This window comes from Rattus norvegicus, chromosome 17 (assembly GCF_036323735.1).
Source record: "Rattus norvegicus strain BN/NHsdMcwi chromosome 17, GRCr8, whole genome shotgun sequence".
In the NCBI taxonomy this organism is placed as follows: Eukaryota; Metazoa; Chordata; class Mammalia; order Rodentia; family Muridae; genus Rattus; species Rattus norvegicus.
In genome coordinates this window covers 41,747,230-41,770,678 of record NC_086035.1, presented here as the reverse complement: position 1 = coordinate 41,770,678, position 23,449 = coordinate 41,747,230, and the positions used below count along the sequence as shown (strand labels likewise).

The window sequence follows — 23,449 nt, the reverse complement described above, 5'->3', positions numbered from 1 at the left end:
GAGTACTTATTAAGGTTTTCAAGTCGTCTGCCTCCACCTGCAGACACACAAACTGACCATGGATATGTAGAACACTGTGTTCAATTTCAAGGAGATTTTTAAATAATTTAAGACAGAGGCTCTGCCACAGGGCTAGTCATTCCATCAGGCTAAACTATGGACACTCACGTAAAGAAAAGGTTACAGGATTCCCCACCCTGTGTTAAGGAAGGATTGTGCTTGAGGAGGAAGAAACCTGCACTATGAAAGTCCAGCCAGCCAGCTCTCTGACTCGCCCTGCTCCCACTTCAAATCTGGAAACTGTGTACAGCAAAGCTTGAAGGTTTCCACTGGGAATATTTGGAGACTGGAGTAACCATGCCTCCTCCTCTCTTTGGGCTCATGGTAATATTAGCCATAATGCTTCTATAGGTCTAGCCATAATGGCTATTCAGGACTGGACTCAGCATGAAGCATTTTTGCTAGCTCTGTTGTATCTGTGAATAAAGGTATGTAAAAATAAAAATGTCTGATTTCTCCATTAAAACCGTAATAAACTAGTAAATGACCAGTAAGACTTCTTCTATAAGGCCTGTCCAGTCTACACTCCCACAAGCATTAAGTTCCCCCACTGTACATCCTTGTCAGTTTGTGCTGTCATTTGCTTTACTGATCTTTGTCATTATGCCTGGTATCAGAGGAAACCTCAAAGAAGTTCTTTGATGTGCATTTCCCTGATGATCAAGGATGTTGACTTTTTTTTCTCAGTTGCTTGCAACACAGAATTTTAAACTAGAGCTGTAGTTTAAAAGCTCCAACCAGGACGAATGATGCAGAATAAACTTGAAGTAGAATTGATGCTATGAAAGACTTACCAGTAAACCCACTTAGGATATATTAAGTTACATAAAGTGGAATTTAGCTACTGGACACTGCCTCTGATGCAACTGGGGGACAAGCAGGGCAGTAACCAGGCCTATTAGAAACTAACTACAGGAAAGAAAATCTTATGTCATCACTGAAGTTTAGGGTTGTTGCTGAGGTTGCTGAGAAAACTTTTCTGCTAATGTTTGTTCATCAAGATTGGCCTGTGGTTAGGCTCTATTCCCTTTAACAAAAGAAGAAAGGCCTGACTTACAACCAGCCACTAGACCCTCCCTCATATCAAAGAAATGCCTCTTAGTGGGCACCTCAAGTATGCAGAACCATCAAGTACTGTCTACTATTAAGTCTCCCTGTGCTCTTATCACAAGAAGCATAACTCTGCCAAGTGGGCAAGGTGGGTCTGGGTAACAGCTATGCAGAAAAGAACAAGACTGGTATAGTTCAGAAATTACCCTAGCAATATCTTTGTTGTGTAAATCTCATTTCTGTTCAAGTACCAGGCTTTTGGTCTCCTGTATCTGTTTAAATTGCTCAAAGAATAACCTGGGACCAAGACCACAGGGAGATTTAAGGATGACAGTGTATGTGGAGTGTATAAGTCCAAGGTCTATATAAGCTGTACAATTTTCAGTTTGAACCTGGCTCCTTTTTGTGCATTAGCTAAAACCAGTTGCATGCGTTCTTAAAGAGCTTTCTTCATTAATCTGTGACTGGAGTGATTTCTCAGTGGGAAGGCTTATTCATTCTGTAACAATGCTTTGTAGACCCAATTAAGCACATCTCAAACTGAAGTATAACCATGACTGAGAGCTAGTTCTTGCATCTGAACAAGGAAAACTTCACACAAGTAAGGATGAGAACAAAGCAAAGGAAAACATTACAGAGGCTCCCATGAGGCATTTCTCTCTGTGAGTGAGGAAATTTATTTGTTACTTGATTACCAACTATCAGATGGGGGGAATGAATTGACATAACTATAGGCTAAGATCTGAGGCTTTGAGAAATCACCAAAACAACCACCTCAAATTCACAAAAATATTTCAGGGGAGTTCTTTTAGCAAGAAAGCACTAATTGTTTCTAAGAGTTTAGGCCACAAGAACTTTGGATGAAGCTTCCATTCCTGTGATCTGGCCTGCACCACACTGGAAAAGCCAAGAGCTACATAGCAAACAAGACTTAAAACAAAACAAAAACCACCACACTATCTTTATGTATGTGAAAGCATCAAATCCACATGATAGAAGTGGCTCCTCCCTCCTTTGTTGCCGTGAGCCCCTCACAGTGTCTCTCTTACATGTGCATGTGCCACTCATTCTGTCTCTTTGGGGGACATTAGGTTATCCTAACTCTATCATATCCGTCTGCTTTTCTTCCTTTTACTCCTGAAGCCACTGGATTGTGTATTTGGTGCTTTATTCATGTAGGGAGGCTTAATATTTTGTAATATTAAGTTTTTCTGTCTAAGAATACAGTATTTGATTCCTGCCTTAGCTACTTTTCTATGCTGTGATAAAACACACAGCCAGTGCAAATATAGAAGAAAAAGTTTATGTGTTCTTACAGTTTCTGAGGATTAGAGTCTATAATGATGGGGACAGCATGGCAGCAGGCTGCAGATAAGCCTCGCTAGAGTTGAATGCTAAGAGCTGAGAGCCCACATCTCAAACTCAGGCACACAACAGAGAGCTCACACAACATAGAAATGACACAAGATTTGGACAGTCCAACCTGGCCCCCAGTGACACACTTCCTCCAATAAGGCCATACTTTCTAAGCCTCCTCAAACAGCAACACCAAACTAGAGACAAAATTTTCAAATCTCTCATCCTACAGTGGACATTGATCATGCAAACTGCCACAGTTCTACTTACACAGAGCTTGTCTTATGTCCTTTAACAATTTATTGTTTTTTTTTCCTTTTGAGTCATACTGTTCTTGTTTAAGTAAGTCTTGGAAATTTTATTGTTTTTGTTGCAGGAAACCTTACAGCGTTCTTCTATTTTTTTTATTATTATTAACTTGAGTATTTTTTATATACATTTCGAGTGTTATTCCCTTTCCCAGTTTCCGGGCAAACATCCGACTCCCCCCTCCCCTTTCTTATCGGTGTTCCCCTCCCCACCCTCCCCCCATTGCCGCCCTCCCCCCAACAGTCTAGTTCACTGGGGGTTCAGTCTTAGCAGGACCCAGGGCTTCCCCTTCCACTGGTGCTCTTACTAGGATATTCATTGCTACCTATGAGGTCAGAGTCCAGGGTCAGTCCATGTATAGTCTTTAGGTAGTGGCTTAGTCCCTGGAAGCTCTGGTTGCTTGGCATTGTTGTACATATGGGGTCTCGAGCCCCTTCAAGCTCTTCCAGTCCTTTCTCTGATTCCTTCAACCGGGGTCCTATTCTCAGTTCAGTGGTTTGCTGCTGGTATTCGCCTCTGTATTTGCTGTATTCTGGCTGTGTCTCTCAGGAGCGATCTACATCCGGCTCCTGTCGGTCTGCACTTCTTTGCTTCATCCATCTTGTCTCTTGGGCATATACCCAAAAGATGCCCCAACATATAAAAAAGACACGTGCTCCACTATGTTCATTGCAGCCTTATTTATAATAGCCAGAAGCTGGAAAGAACCCAGATGCCCTTCAACAGAGGAATGGATACAGAAAATGTGGTACATCTACACAATGGAATATTACTCAGCTATCAAAAACAACGACTTTATGAAATTCGTAGGCAAATGGCTGGAACTGGAAAATATCATCCTGAGTGAGCTAACCCAATCACAGAAAGACATACATGGTATGCACTCACTGATAAGTGGCTATTAGCCCAAATGCTTGAATTACCCTAAATGCCTAGAACAAATGAAACTCAAGACAGATGATCAAAATGTGAATGGTTCACTCCTTCTTTAAAAGGGGAACAAGAATACCCTTGGCAGGGAAGAGAGAGGCAAAGATTAAAACAGAGACTGAAGGAACACCCATTCAGAGTCTGCCCCACATGTGGCCCATGCGTTCTTCTATTTTTATTCTGGAAATTCTATTTCTACTACTGGGAAAAAGCAGTCGATTTCTTAAAAAAAGAATTATCATGTTTTGAGTTAGCTTACCAAATTCCCTTGATTGTTTTACTGTAATCCTCAATCATGGGGAAACATGGACAGTCTTTCCCCCACGGTATTTATTCATGCAGCCTCTGAAACCAGCCACAGCTCTGAGAAGCCTTCCTCTGACACTTCAGTGTTGGCAGAAGTCCTTGTTTGCTCTTTCCTTCTACCTTGTGCAAGATTGCGTGGCTTGCGTTCATTACCCTTCATCCTAGGTGTCTGTCTGTGTACAGCCTCACTCAGTGGACTTTGAGCTCTGTAGATCATGAGCCAGGCATTAAATCAAACAAATTGACATTCTCGGAAAAGAAGCATCATGTGTGGAAAATGCCAAACTTAAAAAGAATTTAAAAGTACTGCTGTTAAACTGCCTTAATTGGTGATAGTTGTTAACAATCTAGAAAATCCTACATTTTTAAGACTTCAACTCTTCTGTTCTATTATTCTTGGTGTTTATGAATGTTACAGATATAAGATATTCAATTTTTTTCTAGTACTGGTGACTAAACTGGAGGTATCTTGCAAGCTAGAAAAACAGTCTACTATTGAACTATATTCCTAGGTTTTATTATGTAGCTCAATGCACTTATAACCATCCTGCCTCGGCCTCTCAAAATCTAAATGGTCTGAATGTTCACTGTACTGAGTTTACTTATCAGTGAGATGTTATTTAAAAATCACAGTGCAGGTAAGGAGTTTGAACCAGTTCCAAAATCCTTGACTTTTATCACTATGTGTGTAACTCAAGAATTCATTTATCCATAAGCTACTGTTTACTGAGAAATTACTGTCTGATTCTATTCAGGCTTCTGTAAACTACCACAGTGTGCCTCTGGAGGAAATTCAATCCATCAGACACTTTGGCTTTGGTCCAGTGAAACACATTTTGGACTAGTGTCTTCTAGAACTGTGAGAATAAGTATATACTGCTTTAAACACTCCAGGTTTGCTACTGATTATAGTACTCATAGAACTATAATAGTATTATAGTGCTAATAGAAAATTATGGAAGCTGAAGAGGTGGTGTTGTATGGCAATGTTCTGCCAGATGAATATCTTGAGAAAAGTTCCTTAAGACATAGGATGCTCAAAGAGAGGTAAAACCTTACATACTGCAGGGAGCCTCCTTAGCCTCCTTAAACAATCCAAAGGCTTCAGGAAATCTCTGAAATTTACCAAGCACATTAGGTCCCATCCAGTCCAAGTATAAAAGTATAGAGAGAGTCAAGCCTAAAAGAAGTTCAGGGAAGCTGAGATACCTGGGCAGTACACTCTAGGTTTCTGAATTCTGTGAGCTGTCACTCACACTTGGCTTGGCTTTTGGAGTTGCAGTTCTTATAAGCAACCCTCTCACCTCTACTCCTGTAAGTAACCGAAATAAAACTCAGGAGTTTACCATGTTGGACTTTGATGGGTATCCTTACTTTGGTCTGTTATTTATTTCCAATCTGAGTGAGCAGATCTTTGTTAATGTCTCCACACAGTAGATAGCTCAGTGGTTAAAAACATACACTATTCTGGAGTACTGAGGTTAGTTTCCTGAACCCTCATAAGTGGGGAGTCACAGGTTCCTATAACTCCAGCTCCAGTGTGGTTTTCAGGGTTCCTTAAGTACCCACACACATGCCATACATCCACACAAACACAGACACATAAATAAAAATGAGAAAATTAATATAGTTTAGATTTTTTTAAATAAAGAAAAAAATAAAATGAGTAGAGATCAGTCAGACTGGTTAAGGGGCTGTGCAGTTGTTTGGGGGCTCACAACGATAGGACTGGGGTCAGAGGCTGAGCCCCCGCTGAAATGCAGAGAAGGCAGGTCTTCACCTTGTTTTAGGAAGGCCAAGAGACTAACTAGAAAGATCTACACCATCCATAATCCAAAACCTAAAAGTCACAAAACAAACCCAAGAGTCAGGAGCCAAGCAAACGCACATCAGGAGGATACAGAGAAAATTAAGGTCGGGAACAGGGGGATTCTCAGAGTCACAGTTCACATCAGTTCACTGTGAGCACCAGAGGATGGAGGACAGTCTAACTGATTCACTGAATCCCTCCGCAGGACCAACTCATTAAGGCCATCTTCCTGTTAGCAGATCGATGTCATCTCATTTGTCCCATCAATCACTGGTCATTGTGCCCATTCCAACCCATTTTTCTTAATGTAGAGGCGAGTTTTAACTGAAGAGGTGCTTTATCTGCAGACGAAGAAAGCACTAGGAGCAAAGGTGGGGATGATCTCAGAAATTCAAGCTAAGGAGTATCGCTCCTGCTCCCATCCCACACCACTTTCCACTTTCAGTGGTTTGTTGACTGAATGGTTGTGTGCATAGTTCAAAGCAGAAAAACATAGTGACATCGTTGAGATACTCACTAGGTCGGTGAGAACTTGAAAGTGAAGTTAAAAATTAAGCAGCTAAGCCAAATGCAGACTCTGTCCCGAAGCATAGGGTCAACTTGGCGGAGTCCTGTTCCCACGTGATTCGTTACGTTTCCCTGTGAAGGGAGGACGACACAGGAACGCCTTTTGTCAAGCTAGCTTTCTAGTCTAGTCCTTCAAATACTAGTTTAATGGTGAAGGTAAGTGGTTTTCTTCTTTTAAATAGGATGTTAATTACGAAGCTATCAGAGATGCATTCAAGGGTGGAAGTAACGTTAAGAGAACTCAAAAACACACCAACTGCTGCCTGAGGACCTCCGTTTGGGAATGGTGTCTGGTTCTGGAGAAGAAGAAGCTTTCCTACAAAATAATTATCCAATCAAGACGCTAAGGTTTGAGTGGCCACTGGTGTCAAGGGCCACTGTGGATCGTGGTCACTAGCCAGAGGAACCTGTGAGTATTGGCTGTGGTATGTAAATGTGTACAATTGGCTTTGACTGCAGGATGAAACACTGAACCAGAACTGACAAGGTTTAGCTTTGGGACTGTGCTTAATAAGTCTTTTCTGGTTTCAATATACCCAATCTTGCCTCTTAAGACAAGACCAGCAAGAACCTGAGTAAGCTGGAAATCAAGGCAGCTGAATGTTTCTGCAAGGTTTGCTGCCTTTGTGCAGTTAAGAGGTTCCCAGGGAGACCATGGTACATGCCTGTTACGAGTGTAGTCATAGTGGACAGGATTTAGTGAGGATCAATCTCTCTCTTGTCCTACCCAGAGGGAATGGTGACTGGTAGGTGGAACTGAGGGAGGCTACACCAGAGTTGTGAGCCCCCTGTGGCTAGCACTATAGTTGAAGTGCGCTTGGCTTTTTGGCATAACTCTGTCTAGAAGTTTCTACTTCTTGTCTTTGAACATTCTTTTTTAAAACCATGATTTAACTTATAAATACATTGGTTGAGTGACCTCAGTCCCTCAGAAAAGTAGAGAGCTAATGAGTTGTCTACTTTTTTCCTCTTTGCAGTCTGTGGCAAGATGAGCACTTTCCTATCCAAGGCAGAATAAGTCACTTTAAAAAATTTAAAAACAAACATTTAATCAAAATATTTTTATTTGCTATATGCCTGCATTTGCTCATGGATCTGAGATGGTCTAACATGGAGCAAGTGGGGACATAGTGGCTGTCACTGATGTTGTTAATGTCAGTGACATTTGACAATGTAGAACTCCTTGGAGCAGCATCCCACATACTTCTGTTTTCATGCAAACAGTCCTATGAAGCAATATTGTCCTCTCTTTCCCTTTGAAACAATTAAGGCTCTAAGAGTTTATGAAACTTGCTATGGTTTGGAGAGTGGGAATTCAGGCTCTAAACTTCTGGCTCCTGATATTTGAACAATATGCAACATTTGCTTTGAGTAAATCAGGAGACTGGGCTAACAAAATTATGCAAGATAAGCAGGTTGTTGGGGAAAATTAAAAAGCATTAGAAATATTATTGTAACAAAGTAATGAGTTCTAGACCAAGGATAGGGTAAAGCCCCTTATGCAACTCTGTCTATATCACCATTCCCCTCAAATAAAACCCATGTGTGCCTTATGTATAACCATAATATCTATATTCCCTTTTCCTCCGATACAACCTATACTGTCCCCTATGATTATAGGTCTATTTGCAACTTTGACACTAGGTTTCACTATCATTGCTTGAATGAAAAGGTCTTTGAAATTTTCCATGGTCTCAATGTTTTACAGTTAGACTCAGAATGACTTTACTGTCTTCATCAGTGACACCAGTGACTTGTAATTTCATGAGCTCTGGTGATTGTTTTGAAGCATGGTTTTCATTATCATGTTATGGGGAGACTAAAGTTTGGAATGACCAATTTTTATACTTGTTTTATGAAAAAGAGAAGCCATCAACAACAAAACAGCGGAAGGCTAATAAAACAGAATTCAAATACTTGAGCACAGTAGAAGTTGTGTGACACGCCCCTGGATACCACACACACACACACACACACACACACACACACACACACACACACACACTTTCACACCTCATACTCCTCTCTGAGCAGTGATAGTGGAATGTGACTCAGAGGCAAAGTGTTTGATTGGCACACATGAGGTACTAGGGCCAATCCTCGGGGGAAACAAGAGGCTGTTAAGATCATTCATTCCTTTGCATGAGACTAAAACAGAGAGAGCAGAATACAGTTCCACTAACAGAACAAAAAGCAAGAGATAATTGAGGGGGTTTTCTTTAATATTCAAATCAATGTTCAACTTATACTTTTATTATCAAATTTCCTTTGGGAATAAATGATTAGAACTTAGAATATTTCAAAATGAAGCTAGTTATTATTTTTTAAACTTAGGTTTAAAATGTTAAGGAAAAAAATGAGGCTGTATTAATAAATAGAAAAACAAGTAGTCTGGCCTTTGAGCACTGACTCTGTGAACTGTAAGGATGAAACAACTGTCCAGTCTTCTGCACACATTTTCTCACCAATCAAGTGTGTACTTGGAATAGAAGACCTGTGTCTTTTGCCTCATCCAGATGAGAGTTACACTTGGAAGCCTTTCAGGTCAGAGCTACCAGCCAACATCTGCTCTGATGCTCATCTGTTCTCATAGCAGTTGAGCCTACATGTGGGCTCATTGTGATACAATACAATTTCAATTAGCACCAGGCTGAAATAGGAGGATCAGAAGTTCAAGGTCAGCCTGGTCCACTGACCATGTCTTGAAAAAACAAACAAACAAACAAACAGAAACAAAAAAAACCCCAATATATCTCAAATATGTATAATAGTTATTTATTAATTAATTTGACTCCTATGTATTAACCTTTCTTTAAGGACATGGTTAGCTGGGGAGACAGCTCTGTTAGTAAAGTGTTTGCACCTACAAACAAAATAAAAGTTTGGTGACATGTGTTTGTTCTCCTAGAGGTAGGGAGGTAGGGACAGGAGGGCCCCTGAGGCTTCCTGAGCAGCCGATCTGGCCCAATATGCAAACCCAGGTCCTGGTGACACACACTAGTTCAAAAAACAAGATGGACAGTTCTTGAAAAATGACATGTGAGTCTGACCTCTGGCCTCTACCTGCACTTTCACATATGCACACATTACAATAGATAGTTTTGGATAAAATTATTTATATCTTCCATGATGATCTTCTGTCCTAAAGTCATTTAGGAGGGTGAGAATATCTCTTTAAATTTGGGTTCAGGAAGTATAAGATCCTGAATTTATGAAATATACACATGATACAAGTGTTTTCTAACAGTTCTCGAAGATATAGTCTAAGATGGATATAATTTATCAGATTCTTAGAAGGTATATTCTTCTCTAAAAGAAGCAAATGTATATATCTCCCCCAAAGAGATGCAAATACTGAATTAAACCTATCCATATTTGGAGCCATAATTTTTATTTGCTTTTTAAAGTAGCTAAATTAATTTATGATTACAGCAGAAACCCTCCATTCCATATAATTTTATAAATTTTTAAAGATATTTTCAGCTCAATATAATGCTCATTTTATGAGTAGTAAAGCATATTCTAATCACAGAAGGGAAATCAAGGCTTCAGGAGTTTGAATCAGCTGCTCATATTATGTCTGTCCTCAGTCAGAAGAAGTGACTAATGCATGTTCTACACTTTTTCCACTTTTAGGAAGTTCAGGGTCCCCTGCTAGGGAATGGTGCTACCCATACTGACTGAACCTTTTCTTCTCAATGAACATGCTCAATTTACTCTCATACAAGGAACCCATAGGCCTGCCTCCCAGGTGATTCTAGTTCCTACCAAGTTGACCATTAACACTGAGCATCACAGCACATGAGGTAAAGAAGATGCTACAGAACACCATGCATGTCCAAAGGGATCAGAAAAATGGTCAGGATGAGAGTAAAGGCTGCTCTGAAACCATCTTCTTCAGCTCTTGGGCTTGACTGTTCTATTTTTTGGTCTACTCTAAGCATTGAATGGTTCTCTATGGTTTGATAAAGTCTTTGCAGCTTCCTTCTTTTAGTTTCATAGCACCACTGGATGGTTCGAGAATTTGCTCTAAGGATTTATAGTTAGAGTTCCTCCTAAAAACACAGTCCACTGAAAGCATAGTCAGAATGTAGAAGAGCCAGAATGTGGGAGTCATAAAGAACAAACAAATCAACAGCAAATGCTCACCTCTTCCTGATCCCTAGGGGTGGCATGGGCAAGAGGTAGCTGTGTGTCATTCTTGTATGATGTTCTCATAGGTCAAAGCCTGTCGTGGTGAAAGTGATTTGGGGCAGAGGGAAACTCCGCCATAAAGTACACATCATTCACCAGAGAAACAAAATGGATGAGAAGCCTACCACCAGGAAAGGTAAGGCACTGTCCTTGTTTGCAGGTAGTTATAGAAAACTCAATGCTTGGCTTCAGCCACTTCATCCATGATGGCTTTCCTCGCCTTTTCTTTATATTGTTTCAGTGGATGCTCTTAGTTTAACATCAGACCCAACCTCAATCCCAAGATGTCTCTTGCTTTTTACTGTTAAAAAATGCCATCGATTAATCTTGCAGAAATTGAACCAAATGATCAATAAATCCTGTATCCTAGGAATGCAATGAGTTTTGAACAAGTGATTTAAAAGCAAACAGCCAACTTAGCTGATTTACAGATCCCTGTGGAACACATTTGCCAAATGTCTGGCCACTTCCTCCTCTGAGCTTGGCAGCTTAAATTGATATCAAAATATTCATTTGCAGGCAATTTGTTCTACCCTTGGAGCCACTTGGAGATTTCTTCCATTTATTTTTGTTTCTTCACAGATCCTGTTTATGTCCTACAAGTCACAGTTTTCCAAATATGCAGGAGAAAAAGCCTAACCCATCAGTCACATGAAATCCTTCTAATACCAACCCATTGCTTTATTTTATTGGGAAAAGATATAGAATATCAGTACACACATTATACATACAAATACATATTGAAAATATGACAAATACATAAACACATACATTTGTATTACAACTCTATTGAATACTATTTCGTATCATTTTACCTATACATTTATCGAAAGTGTTTCTCTATATTTGCTTGAAAGACTGAAAAACCATGAAGCAGGGTGTAGTAATACATGGGGAAGGAGGAATCAGTGAAGTATCATAGTCTGTGAAATATCAGCTCTCAGCTGGGTGTGGTGGTGAAGATGTTCACAAGGCAGAGCTGGAAGCATCAGTTGAGCCTAAGAGTTCCAGACTAGTTTGAGCCACAAAATAAAAAGAAGGAGAAGAAAATCAGCATAATCCGGGAGAGAGTTCAGCATGGAAAAGGAGTGTTATTTCTCTGACAGTTCAAAAGAGAATCCTCAGACATGGAAGTGCTGTCTCCGAAAGGCAACTACCATGTAAAATCTCACAAGCGATATGAGAAATGAATGTGCAAAATGAGATGGACTGTTTCCTTGCAATGCAGAGGGGTGCCAGTCATGGTCGACTCTGCCATTGTCTTCTCAGTCTCTTATTTTAGAGCAATATTGCACAAAATCCTTGCATTAAGGTTTTTCCTTTCCTTACCGTCTGTCCCCACACATTTAAAGAATATTTGCAAGATTCCAAACTCATATGGCAACAATGTTTGGAAGAAACATGTTGGTAAAAGGTGGGCATCAGGATTAGCTTGCCCCGATGACAACTGGTTTATAGTTTCGTTGTCATGGAAGGCTGAGGTAGGAGAGATGGCAAGTTGCACTCTGAGCAACTTAATCAGTCTCAAATGCATTCTAAAAGGGGCTGGAGATCAACTCAGTGGTAGGCTGCTTGCCTGGTAAGCACATGCAAAGTCTGGATTCAATCTCCAGTTTGAAAAGGAAAGAAAAAGCACAAAAGGAAACAAAAAAATAGTAATATTGATCGCTGTCATCACCTGGAGTTCTTTCATATTTAACCGTGGCAGAAATGGAGTCAGCAGTTTCCTTCCGGTGTTCATTGTGTAGCTCTGTGTCCTGCCTAGGGTCAGGTTTCTGCTCTTTACGCTATGCGTTGGCTCTCGTCATGCACTTCTCCAACTTCACCATGATAACGCAGCGTGTGAGTCTGAGCATTGCCATCATTGCCATGGTGAACAGCACACAGCATCAGGACCCAGCTAATGCATCCGCTGAGGGGCCCGTGATGAATCTCCTCAGTAACCGGAGCAGAGGCATCAAGGACTTTAGCACCCGAGTGAGTATGATGAAGAGAGGGCTCTGTGCTGACAGAAAATAACAGGCAAGAACAGGAGATGGGGAGGCTTCAGTCTTGACTCTGCAGGTTATAGAATTCAACTGTAAGCTGAAAAGAACTGAAGTGATTTTTGAGCCATTGCTTGAGTCTGTGATAATAATCTTTCACTGAAGTAGCATTGCAGAGAAGTTGTAAGAAAGATGAAAGAAAAATTTAAAAATAGGACTAATAAACTACTTGAGTTTCTTCAGAGAAAAACTAGTTACTGTCTAAGGAACCCTTCTGGGTTGACTGATTCTATTTGAGTCCCTGCAGCTTTCAAAATTTTTAAGCTATTTATAGCTCGGCAAATTCTATAGGATGACTAGAAATGCATATGATTCTAATCCTGTGGAGAATCCATCTCCATTCTTCTCCAGTCAGCAGCTCCCAAATGTGATTGAATAAGGCAGTCTGTCATCGATTTAAATTCCATCCCAGTATTTCTGTCCAGCTTATATATGTGTGGTCCTTTTCATTCTTTCTTTTATAAACTACCATGTTTACCAGCTCCCCCACTAATCAGTGAGTTAACTAGTACCTTTATCATGGGTTCATTGCATATTTGTATAAGAGTCATAGAGATACCCTGTTTTTGTAAGCATCCTTTAACCTGTCATCTATTACACAGTCCATGAGTTAGGGATGTGTTATAACTCACTTAATCATTCACACTCCCTTGCTCGGGAACTCAAGGCACCTTCAAGTTAATTGACTTGTGTCTGGACGTGCTGCATCCCACTAGAGCCTGGTCTTCTTCCTCAGCACACTCTTATCCACCAATGGCTGAGGAAATTTTCTACTCAGAGCCAGGCACTGTCACTGTCAGTATGGGAGCAGTTTATATATCAGATGCTGCAAGTCTAAATGTGCTTTTTATCCAATGGGAATGTGTCTAACTTGCTTTCTTCACACAAATCCCAAGTGTGTTTTCAAAAGATGCCTCAAAATCATTTCCTCTCTTGGATCTTTCTCAACTGTTTCCTTCCTCAAGGTTTCTGTTCTATTTATGTCCACCCTCAAATGTTAATTCTAACATGAATCATATACTCTGAGTTATAATAGTCTTTTTTCTTTGTTTATAGTTGAGCAGGGACCCTCTACATAGCCCTGGCTGTTCTATATTTGTTATGTAGACCAGGCTGGCTCATAGAAATTAGCTTCCCTCTGCCCACCTCATGCTGGGCTTAGTGGCATGTTCCTCCAATGCCTGGCTGCTAAAAGTCTTCTTAAGTTAATAAAGTATTTTTGTTTTACATCCTTTGGTGATCTAATGTATAATACGATTCCAGATCAAGATATCTAGAGACTATTAAAGTACTGAGTTATTCATTTCTTTTTTCTTTTTTCTTTTTTCTTTTTTTTTTTTCAGAGCTGGGGACCAAACCCAGGGCCTTGCGCTTGCTAGGCAAGCACTCTACCACTGAGCTAAATCCCCAACCCTGAGTTATTCATTTATAATGTATATCTTCTTAGACCATACATAACAACAAAATGTGGCTTTTATTTTTCAGTCAGGGGTTAATTTTGATAAGAAATCAGAAAAGTTGTCTTCACTTTATTCAGTGAGAGTCAGCAGCATTCAAGTTTTCAAAGAAGTTCTTTAACATGGAAGCCATCCTGCTGAGACTTGCTGCTGTTCTCAGACTCTCATCTATTCAAAAAAAAGATTTATTAGTTTTTCTATGTATGAATGTCTTCCATATATGTGTTCTCCACATATATTCTCAGAAACCAAAAGGATATCAGTTGCACTGAAGCTAAAGTCACAGACAGTTGTGAACCATCACGTGGGTTCTGGTACCCAAACCTGAGTCCTCTGCAAGAGCAGCAGCTACCCTTAACAGCCAAGACATCTCTCTAACTCCATAGTCATGTATTTTTATCTCTTTTCTTTACTTCTTACATTTAAATTTTTCTCTCCCATTAAAGAAAACAAATTAGGGATGGAGTTGGTTATTTGTAAAAACAAACAAGCAAACAAATAGGTTAGGTAAAAATTTTGGAAAAACTAAATCAAACTAAGTATTTATAATAGAATTATAATTGGAATCTCTTGAATATAGAACAACTTTGGGTATACAATAGACTTTCAAATCAGGACTTCTTAGCAAAGAGGATGCCCCCACTAACTACTACATAACCCAAACCTTTCTTTGTTTGCAGGCTGCTGTTTATCAGTGGAGCACAGAGACCCAGGGCATCATCTTTAGCTCCATCAGCTATGGAATCATACTGACGTTAATTCCAAGTGGATACTTAGCGGGGATATTTGGAGCAAAGCAGATCCTGGGTGCTGGGTTGCTCATCTCATCCCTGCTCACGCTCTTTACTCCACTGGCTGCTGACTTTGGGGTAATTTTGGTCATCGTCATCCGCACAGTCCAGGGGATGGCACAGGTATCTAAACATTTTCTCAGACTGAATAGGATACAGATTCTCAACACCGGCAAAACAGCAAAGATCTCAATGACTTCTTGTTGCAGGGGATGTCATGGACCGGGCAGTTCACAATTTGGGCGAAGTGGGCTCCGCCACTTGAACGGAGCAAGCTCACCAGCATTGCAGGCTCAGGTGAGGATGCATACGTGCCTCAGTGGGTTGTGATTTGCTCTGTTTTTCTGTGACTCAGATGACTAAGAAAAAAATAGAGCAATATGAGACAATTACATAACAAAGAAGAAACATGTATCTGTGCTGTAAAGCCTCAGGCTCAGGAGTACGGCTGAGCATTGTGACCTATGTCAGTCAAAAGCTAAGGCCTGATGGGAAAACATGCTGAGCTTTATGAAAGGTAGAAATGGAATCGGTCATAGTGGCTATTGCCTGTCTTCCTAATACTACAGAGGCAGAGACAGGAGGATTCTGAGTTTGAACTCAGCTTATATTATAGACAATTACAGTTTCTTGAGACTCTGTCTGCAGTCTGTTCCCTCACAGAAACCCACCTGGTTGATTCTCTACAGCCACTGTCATGGCTTTCTCTATCTCCAAATGCTCCCAGCTAGTCTTTCTTCTCTGGCTGGCTTTCCTCTTTCCATCAATGCTTTTATTTTTTTTTTGTACTGCTAAGGCAGTTTTACCCATCAGCTTGAGTATCTTCCATGTGCCCCCTTACAACTATAAAATAAAGACTCACCTCCTTATCATATTGGGAGATGTTCAGGCATTTTGTTACAACATGCTGATCATTCAACTCCCTCTGGTAGCGTGAGCTGTCCACAGCTGTTGTCACTTCCCCAGGCTCTCAGCTCACAGGTTCATAGCTTTAAAAGATTCTATATCCCTGGTTTTGTTAAAACCACAGATATGTGCTGCCTTCTTCATACAATTGTCTAGTCTTCTCATTGCAGCTAATTTAATTTCATCTGTTCCCATTGTACATTATAATTTTATTATTGCCTTTACATTCTAAAGTCACATCTCAACTAGAAGAATAGAACTGTGCTGTGATACCAATTCAGTTGGGAGCAAATCTAGAATTTAAAACACGAAGATGATCAGAAGGAATAAGGTAGGGTAGGAGAAAATAGAATAGAATTGATATAATAGAAGAGAATAGAATACAAAATATAATTGATAGAATAGAATGCAATGGAATGGAACGGTACGGAACAGAATGGAACGGAACAGAACAGAACAGAACAGAACAGAATAGGATAGAATAGAATACAGTAGATAGAATAGAATAGAATAGAATAGAATAGAATAGAATAGAATAGAATAGAATAGAATAGAATAGAATAGAATAGATAGGCTAGAATAGATAGGCTAGAATAGATAGGCTAGAATAGAATAGAATAGAATGGAATAGAATAGAATAGAATAGAATAGAATAGAATAGAATAGAATAGAATAGAATAGAATAGAATAGAATAGAATAGAATACATAGAATAGAATAAGCTCCATTCACATTGTGCAGGTGACTATGAACTCATGAAACCATTCTGAAGTTTGTGTATGTGCAAGTGTTTGTGTACACTAAGTATGTGTAATATTGCTATATAAAAAGCATTTTCTACTGTGAATCTGGAAAATGCACAGCTGTAATTCGTGTTCAGCTTTGAGACAAGGTTTTACTAGATAGCCATAGCTGGTCAGATACTGTGGATGTAGCCCACAGTGACCTCAAATTCATGCCAGTCCTCTTTCCTGGGACTCCTGAGTACTGGGATTGCAAAGGCATGCAGTCATGCCTGGTTGTTGCTCTTGTCATTGTAGACCCCAAGGTCCAAGTGTAATCCAGTTGGAATACATTTGTGATAATAAATTTTGCTCATTATTCTTTCATCGATTAGAGTAAAATCTCCTTGCACATAGGAACTGTATCTCTCTAATTTTGGTAAGTCTTTACATTTCGGTGCCCAGCTTCACATTCCACCATGGTGAGCTATACTTGCAGAGAGTTTCTATGATAAGCTGAGAGGTTAGAGTTGGCCACATTGCTGTTACAGTGGTAATGTGTTGTTTACACATTGCTCTTTATTCCTCATGATGTTGAGTCTAGTGAACAGAATAAATCCTCTCATCACACAATAATTACAAATCAGCATGGGAACAATGTTCACATTTTAGCCACTACTATCTCCATAAGGTTTTCTCCCCTGTCTTCCCTTTAGGAGCAGCATTTGGATCCTTCATCATCCTCTGTGTGGGGGGATTAATTTCACAGGCACTGGGCTGGCCCTTTATCTTCTACATCTTTGGTGAGTCACTGCCTCTTAACTCATAACACTTCCACTTTTCAGGCACTTGTTTTAAGATAGACATCGCTCAGCCATTAGTTAAATGGAAAACGATGAAGGAGGTTGAGGATTGGTAGTTTCCTTAGTATATAGTTCATGAATCTTGGTCTCTCACACTTTCCCAGAGGTTTGGACATCCACATGCATGGGGTAGATGAGATCACTTTCCACAGCTTTCTGAGAAGCTTTTCAGAAATCAGTTACAAAGCCTTTCCTGTCTGCCACACACACCTCCCAGCATCTCTGCCATCCTGTCCAAGTCTCCTGCCGCTGTGCAGTTAAGACATCAAAGCCTATTGAGAACACCTTCAATGTGTCTACACGTTTTGTAATAATTGTTACATCTATCCAATATGTCTTTAGCCTGTTCTCTATCAAGTGAATTGTGCAAAGCTCAATTCAGATGTTCCTTCCTTCATGGAGTCTTCTGCAACTTATTGATCAGGTCCATTCATTCTCCCATCTCTGATCTTATCAGCACTTCCTTTTCAGGACATGTTTTCAGGATGTTCCTTGTCTCACTAAACTGTGAAATGCTTAAATCAAAGGATCCATTATTTAATGTTTTCCAGATTGCTTTGGAAATCATAGTATCTGAAATTTAGCTCCCAATAAAACAGATTAATCAGGTAATAGAGGTGGGATCTAAAGAACGGTTCTCAAAACCGTTTAACATAGAAAATGTTTGAACTGATGCCAATAGTGCACACCTTTAGCCCCTGCAGGTCATGGGCAGAGGAGGCAGAATTTTCTCAATAACTGTGTAAATCCCAGTCATTTTGTTTCACACATGGTAATCAAGCATGGAAAAGTTGCTCCTGCTTGGACTCCACAAAAGATTTATAGCTTGAATACAAATAGTAACCTCTTACAAACACATTAGAAATGTTTCTGTGCCACAATGACTGATGCCGTGGCAAGTGGTTTCATGCATGCACAACTACTTTTTCTTCAGTTCCAACCACACAAAGCAAAACAAGACAATGACATGTGTGCCAATTAATTAATAGATTAAGACCATCTATGGCTATAAATAAACACTGAATCCTTAAGCCCTGGTTCTACTGGCTTATTCATGCTCACATTATCTCCAAGATTCTGACACCGACAAAAAGCAAGTTTATATTTGAGAACCGGCATCTAAAAAGGTTCAATAGAGGGGCTGGGGATTTAGCTCAGTGGTAGAGCGCTTACCTAGGAAGCGCAAGGCCCTGGGTTCGGTCCCCAGCTCCGAAAAAAAGAACAAAAAAAAAAAAAAAAAAAGGTTCAATAGAAAGAGTTTTACAGGGTGGGAAAGAGAAAAGGGAAATTTGGGTCTGTATGGTGGATTAATTCCAAATTGGTATATGTGGTAGGAAGGCTATGATATTTCAGACAAAACATTATTCTTCCAATATATGAATTGACCTGAAGTATAACTACATCCCTACTTCCCAGGTAGCATTGGCTGTGTCTGCTGTGTCCTGTGGTTCACGATGATTTATGATGACCCCATGCATCACCCATGCATAAGTGTGAAGGAGAAGGAATACATCACATCCTCAGTGGCTCAGCAGGTACACTGCACCCTTTCTTTCCACCCAGGGACCATGCAGAAGTCTGCAGAGCACTGTTTCTAGGGGGAATCTACCCTAATGGCCGATGTTGATTTGATGTTTTCTTTCAGTCTAGTTCTCCCAGAAGATCCATCCCCATAAAGGCAATGGTCAGATGCCTGCCACTGTGGGCCATTTTCATGGGTTTTTTCAGTCATTTCTGGCTTTGCACCATAATCATAACCTACTTACCGACGTACATCAGTACAGTGCTCCACGTTAACATCAGAGATGTGAGTACACTCCCCTACTGTGATTGTGACAATAATGACTGTAGTCCTGCACTGTCCATTATATTTCAGTGTATAGAATCATTTCACCTTCACAATGGTGGTGACAGAGGCAGTGCCATGATTCCCATTTCACAACAGTAGAACTGGGATACATCCAGAGGTGAGATAATTTGCCTTGGTTTACATGACGACTGTGACTACTGCATGGTGGAGCTGCTGTGCATTGGGTTCTTAATCACCAAGATTTTCTGCTACACCTTACTAGTTTAGAAGTTTTCCCCAGAAACTGATATCCCTTTTCTCGGGCATTGATTCTCTTACCTAAGACAGTATGGCAACGGTGCTAGTTTCCCTCAAACAACTCGTAATATCAGAGGTTAGGCTAAGATGGGTCTGTGAGATAAACACTGGCACCCTGCACTGCTCTGAGATGTTCTGTGTACATTTCCTTCTTTCAGAGTGGGGTTCTGTCCTCCCTGCCTTTCATTGCTGCCTCAAGCTGTACAATTTTAGGAGGTCAGATGGCAGATTTCCTTCTATCCAGGAATCTTCTCAGCTTAATCACAGTTCGAAAACTCTTTTCATCCCTGGGTAAGGATAGGTGTGTGGATTCAAGTAACCACGCCCCTTCCTGTGTGGGCTTTGAGAAACCCCTTGACCTGTCTCCATCCTCCAGGGCTCCTCCTTCCATCCCTCTGTGCTGTGGCCCTGCCCTTTGTGACTTCCAGTTACATAGCAACCATTGTTTTGCTGATACTCATTCCTGGGACCAGCAATCTCTGTGACTCAGGGTTCATCATCAACACCCTAGATGTTGCCCCCAGGTAAGGGCTTTACCTGTCTATTGCCTTTATCAGACCCCTTAAGTGATGGTAGATCTGTGTCAATACCGATGTGCAAAGCCTGTCTGTTGCTGATGAGAACTAAATCAAGGTGAAGTAACATAACTACAAATGATGGTTCACATGGCCATGTGTTTCGTTTCTGGATAGAGAAAGTTTTTCAAGTTCCCTGGTAAGAGATTAAACTGTGTGTTTGGGTAAAAGGCCACAGACATCTGTTTTGGAAACTTCCAGAGTGTTTATTTTATCAGCTACCACACATAGACTATTCACCACGAGCCAGACCCATGCTAACACATCCTCAGAAATCGATATGTGTCAGCATCACAAATACATTAGGTAGATACTATTCTGATCCCCTAATTAGGGGAGAGGAGACTGAAGTACATGGGTATGAGACCTTTGGCAGAGGCAGGATCTGAAGGCGTACAGTTTGGCTTCAGAGTTGGAGACTGATACTTGTCTGTTATGCAAACTGCCCTCTGCACTGAACAGTGTTGTGAAAAAAAGTTCCCACACAAACTACTTCTCTGGTTATTCTAGCTATTGATTCAGTGGATGGATGATTTCAAAATTGGTAAATAAACATCTCTTTGGATGTCTTTAGGTAACGAAAAGTTACCTAAAGTATAGGCCAAGTTGCTTTACCATTAAAAATGTGTTTCATGAAAGTTGAACATCTGCTATAAATGGTTTTCTACATAAAATCATCTTCTCCACAGATATGCAAGTTTCCTCATGGGCATCTCAAGGGGATTTGGTCTTACAGCAGGAATCATCTCGTCCACTACCACCGGATTCCTCATCAGTCAGGTTGGGCATGTTATTGAACATCTGCAAGTGGCAGGTATTGTTTTAGGCATTGAAAATATACACTGTGCTCTCAAAGACTGTACAGGTGGCCAGGGGAAGCAAGCATGGATCTGAACACTCAATTCATGAAAATCAAAATGTGGCATGCCATGCTTCCCAGGGAAAGAAAAGTGAAAGCTGAGTTCATCAAAGGGAATCGCTATTCATTTCGTGAAAATGAGCTGTTTGGGTACAAATAACAGTTTTTCTATGACTTCCATGAGGTAAAAAGAATGAGATGGGGTGGAGAGATAGCTCAGCAATTAAAGACTAAGCTCACAACCAAAGAGACAAGAGAAAGGCTTTCATCGTGACAGAGTGAATAAGTCATATCAAGAATTAGTAAATGATGGAGATAGGAGGGGTTCATAAATCGGATTAATTGTAGACAGTTTTTACATCACTAAAGAGAAAACTAATATCCTAGGTCCTAATTAATAAAGACATTAATCTGTATACAGAGGAGAGAGGAGAATGGCTGTATGACTTTAGGGTTGAGAGTTTTGCTCTCAGCCTTCAGGTGTGGTCTAGTGAGCAAGAGGGAAGGCAGTAATGGAAAACTCAGGCGAGGATGGAAGAAGTGGACAGTCAGTCCAAGAAGCAGAGCTTTGTTTTGTTTTTAGTACAGCTAGGTGGCATAGATTCAGGGCTAATTTATGAGTAATTTATAAGAATTCACTATGATGACAATGGCAACAATGAATTGGCCTGACAGAGTTTATCAAACAGGTCAAGTGTAGCTCACACTGCATTGAGAGGCCCATGTAAGGAGCTGAACTGATTGAAGTCAATAGCTAAAAACTAAACAAAGCAAGAAGGATAGACCTTAACTATTCAGTTTAGACATAATTGTAAGGCTTCACTTTTATAATCATTGAAATCCAGATTTCTGGAGAAGCATCAATGTTGCTTAATTTGTTTTCTTTTGGGGAAATAGCTACCACAACAATGTGCTTTTTATAGTCATTTGGTTCTCAACAGTTTCATGACCCCTCTTGGCTAACAGGATACTAAGTGTATTCTATGTTTGCCCCCTAATCTGTGTGCATGTAATTAGCATTGCAATATGCAAAGTAGAGGACTTGTATAATCCTTAGGAGAGATATTTATATAATTAATAACTCATTGTGTATTTTTTTGTGTTCAGGATTCTGAATCAGGATGGAGGAATGTGTTTTTCCTGTCTGCTGCAGTCAACATGTTTGGTCTGATCTTTTATCTCATATTTGGACAAGCAGAAATCCAGAACTGGGCCAAAGAGAGGACTCTCACCCGCCTCTGAGGATGTAGGGTTGGAATCCAACCAAAGTGCTGACCCTTAACATATTTTGCTTATCACCATTCTTTCTTTGTATTTATGTCCATAGAAACAGCACTTCTCTATTCTGGCTGGGTGCTAGCTTTTTTCAAGGAGCTTCAGAAACAGATCCCAGGCTATACTCCAGAGTGAGTTAGTCTGAAGTGGAACCCAGGTGCCACTAAGTTTTAGACTCCCTGGGAGTTTTTCCAACACGCAACTGTGGTTGATAACTAGTAGAGGAATTTGAAGTCAATTTTAGTTGCCTTTGAATTTTCCTCTTTGGGAAGTACTAGATGAATAAAAATCTATCTGAAATAATCTGATAAATACCTTCATTGAGACTGTTAGAAGAACAGAAAAGGTCTTATAGGAATTGTACCTATAAACTATAAAACTCAGCAAAGAACAGAGTTGAAACCTATAATGATAGAATTAACTTTATTCCTTTTATAATACTCCAGGAAACATGCATGCAGTTAGATGCTGTTAAAATAAACATGCTAAGATTAAACAGAGTACATTAAAGCTATGTACACTAGGATTCTTTCTAAAGGTGGAATAATATTTATAAATCCTAGCCAACTTCTTGGAGGTTATGACCAGAAAATAACAAGAAAAAGATTCAATGAATGAGGTTAAAATGGAATACAGGAAGAAAGATTGAATAGATACCAGAAAGGGCAAAGTTGACCCCTTAAAACACTATCAGAGTTTAGTCATGTGGTGAAAACATAAAGAGAAGATAGAAACACTCTTAAGTGAACATCAGGGAAGAAATTTATAAGGGTAAGATGAATTGGAGAGAGGCTTGGAAAGAAATTGTGTAAAAGACATTCATCCTGAAGATAGACTATGTGACCCTCATAGTCTTCCAAATAGTCATATTCAACTACAGAATAAAATACAGTAGTAATTGGTTGGGGTTTTAATGTATACAATATACTATAAGGTACGCCATATAGATAGCTTATTCTATTTTTGCCTCAATTGTCTTAGAAAGGTATTTTTAAATTCATGTTAGTAATTTCAAAATAACTGCAGGACAAGAACCTTTGATTAATTCATAAGAGGAAGAGAATCTTCTAATCAGGTTAGAGTTAGAACCAAAAGGTAATTTTGACCAGAAGTTGTAAGGATAAAAGTTGGTGTCAGGTCCTGAGGGCGATGCTGAGATAATCTATTGGTTCTGCTTCCTAAATGTTTATAATACACAGAGCAAAGGAGTCTGTAGAAAACTAGAAGATGGGAAAGAGAGAGATTATATAATGAATTGGCATGTTACA

General features: G+C 40.0%; 2 protein-coding genes across 15 annotated transcripts in view; both read left to right on the top strand.

The window, feature by feature from the left end:
* H1f1 (H1.1 linker histone, cluster member) overlaps window positions 1–8,401 on the top strand; it is a 32,599-nt gene extending 24,198 nt beyond the window's left edge. The window contains exon 2 of the mRNA XM_063276195.1: window positions 6,571–8,401. The gene's annotated coding sequence lies outside the window, so the exon portion shown is untranslated. The remainder of the gene's footprint in view (window positions 1–6,570) is intronic.
* Slc17a2 (solute carrier family 17, member 2) lies at window positions 3,078–22,484 on the top strand. 14 transcript variants are annotated; one of them, XM_006253967.5, is made up of 12 exons: window positions 3,093–6,544; window positions 10,609–10,718; window positions 12,348–12,559; window positions 14,765–14,998; window positions 15,085–15,172; window positions 17,219–17,305; window positions 18,782–18,900; window positions 19,011–19,172; window positions 19,631–19,763; window positions 19,849–19,996; window positions 20,737–20,827; window positions 22,014–22,484. In XM_006253967.5, exons 2-12 carry the CDS (start codon window positions 10,691–10,693, stop codon window positions 22,146–22,148), a joined length of 1,437 nt encoding a protein of 478 aa, XP_006254029.1. In that variant the 5' UTR covers window positions 3,093–6,544; window positions 10,609–10,690; the 3' UTR covers window positions 22,149–22,484. The 14 variants fall into 14 exon arrangements, 13 of the variants coding, with proteins under 13 accessions (XP_038951637.1, XP_006254029.1, NP_001100823.1 ...); NM_001107353.2 differs by having other exon boundaries at window positions 6,499–6,797; window positions 20,737–20,861; XM_006253966.5 differs by lacking the exon at window positions 3,093–6,544 and adding an exon at window positions 6,661–6,797.
* Window positions 22,485–23,449: the final 965 nt, after the last annotated feature.

Coding starts and splice junctions, on each gene's coding strand:
- Slc17a2 (XM_039095702.2), top strand. CDS start 12,293: ATGGAGTCAGCAGTTTCCTTCCGGTGTTCATTGTGTAGCTCTGTGTCC. Junction 15,173..17,218: donor CACCAGCATTGCAGGCTCAG/GTGAGGATGCAT, acceptor TCTTCCCTTTAG/GAGCAGCATTTGGATCCTTC. Junction 18,901..19,010: donor CATCCTCAGTGGCTCAGCAG/GTACACTGCACC, acceptor GTTTTCTTTCAG/TCTAGTTCTCCCAGAAGATC.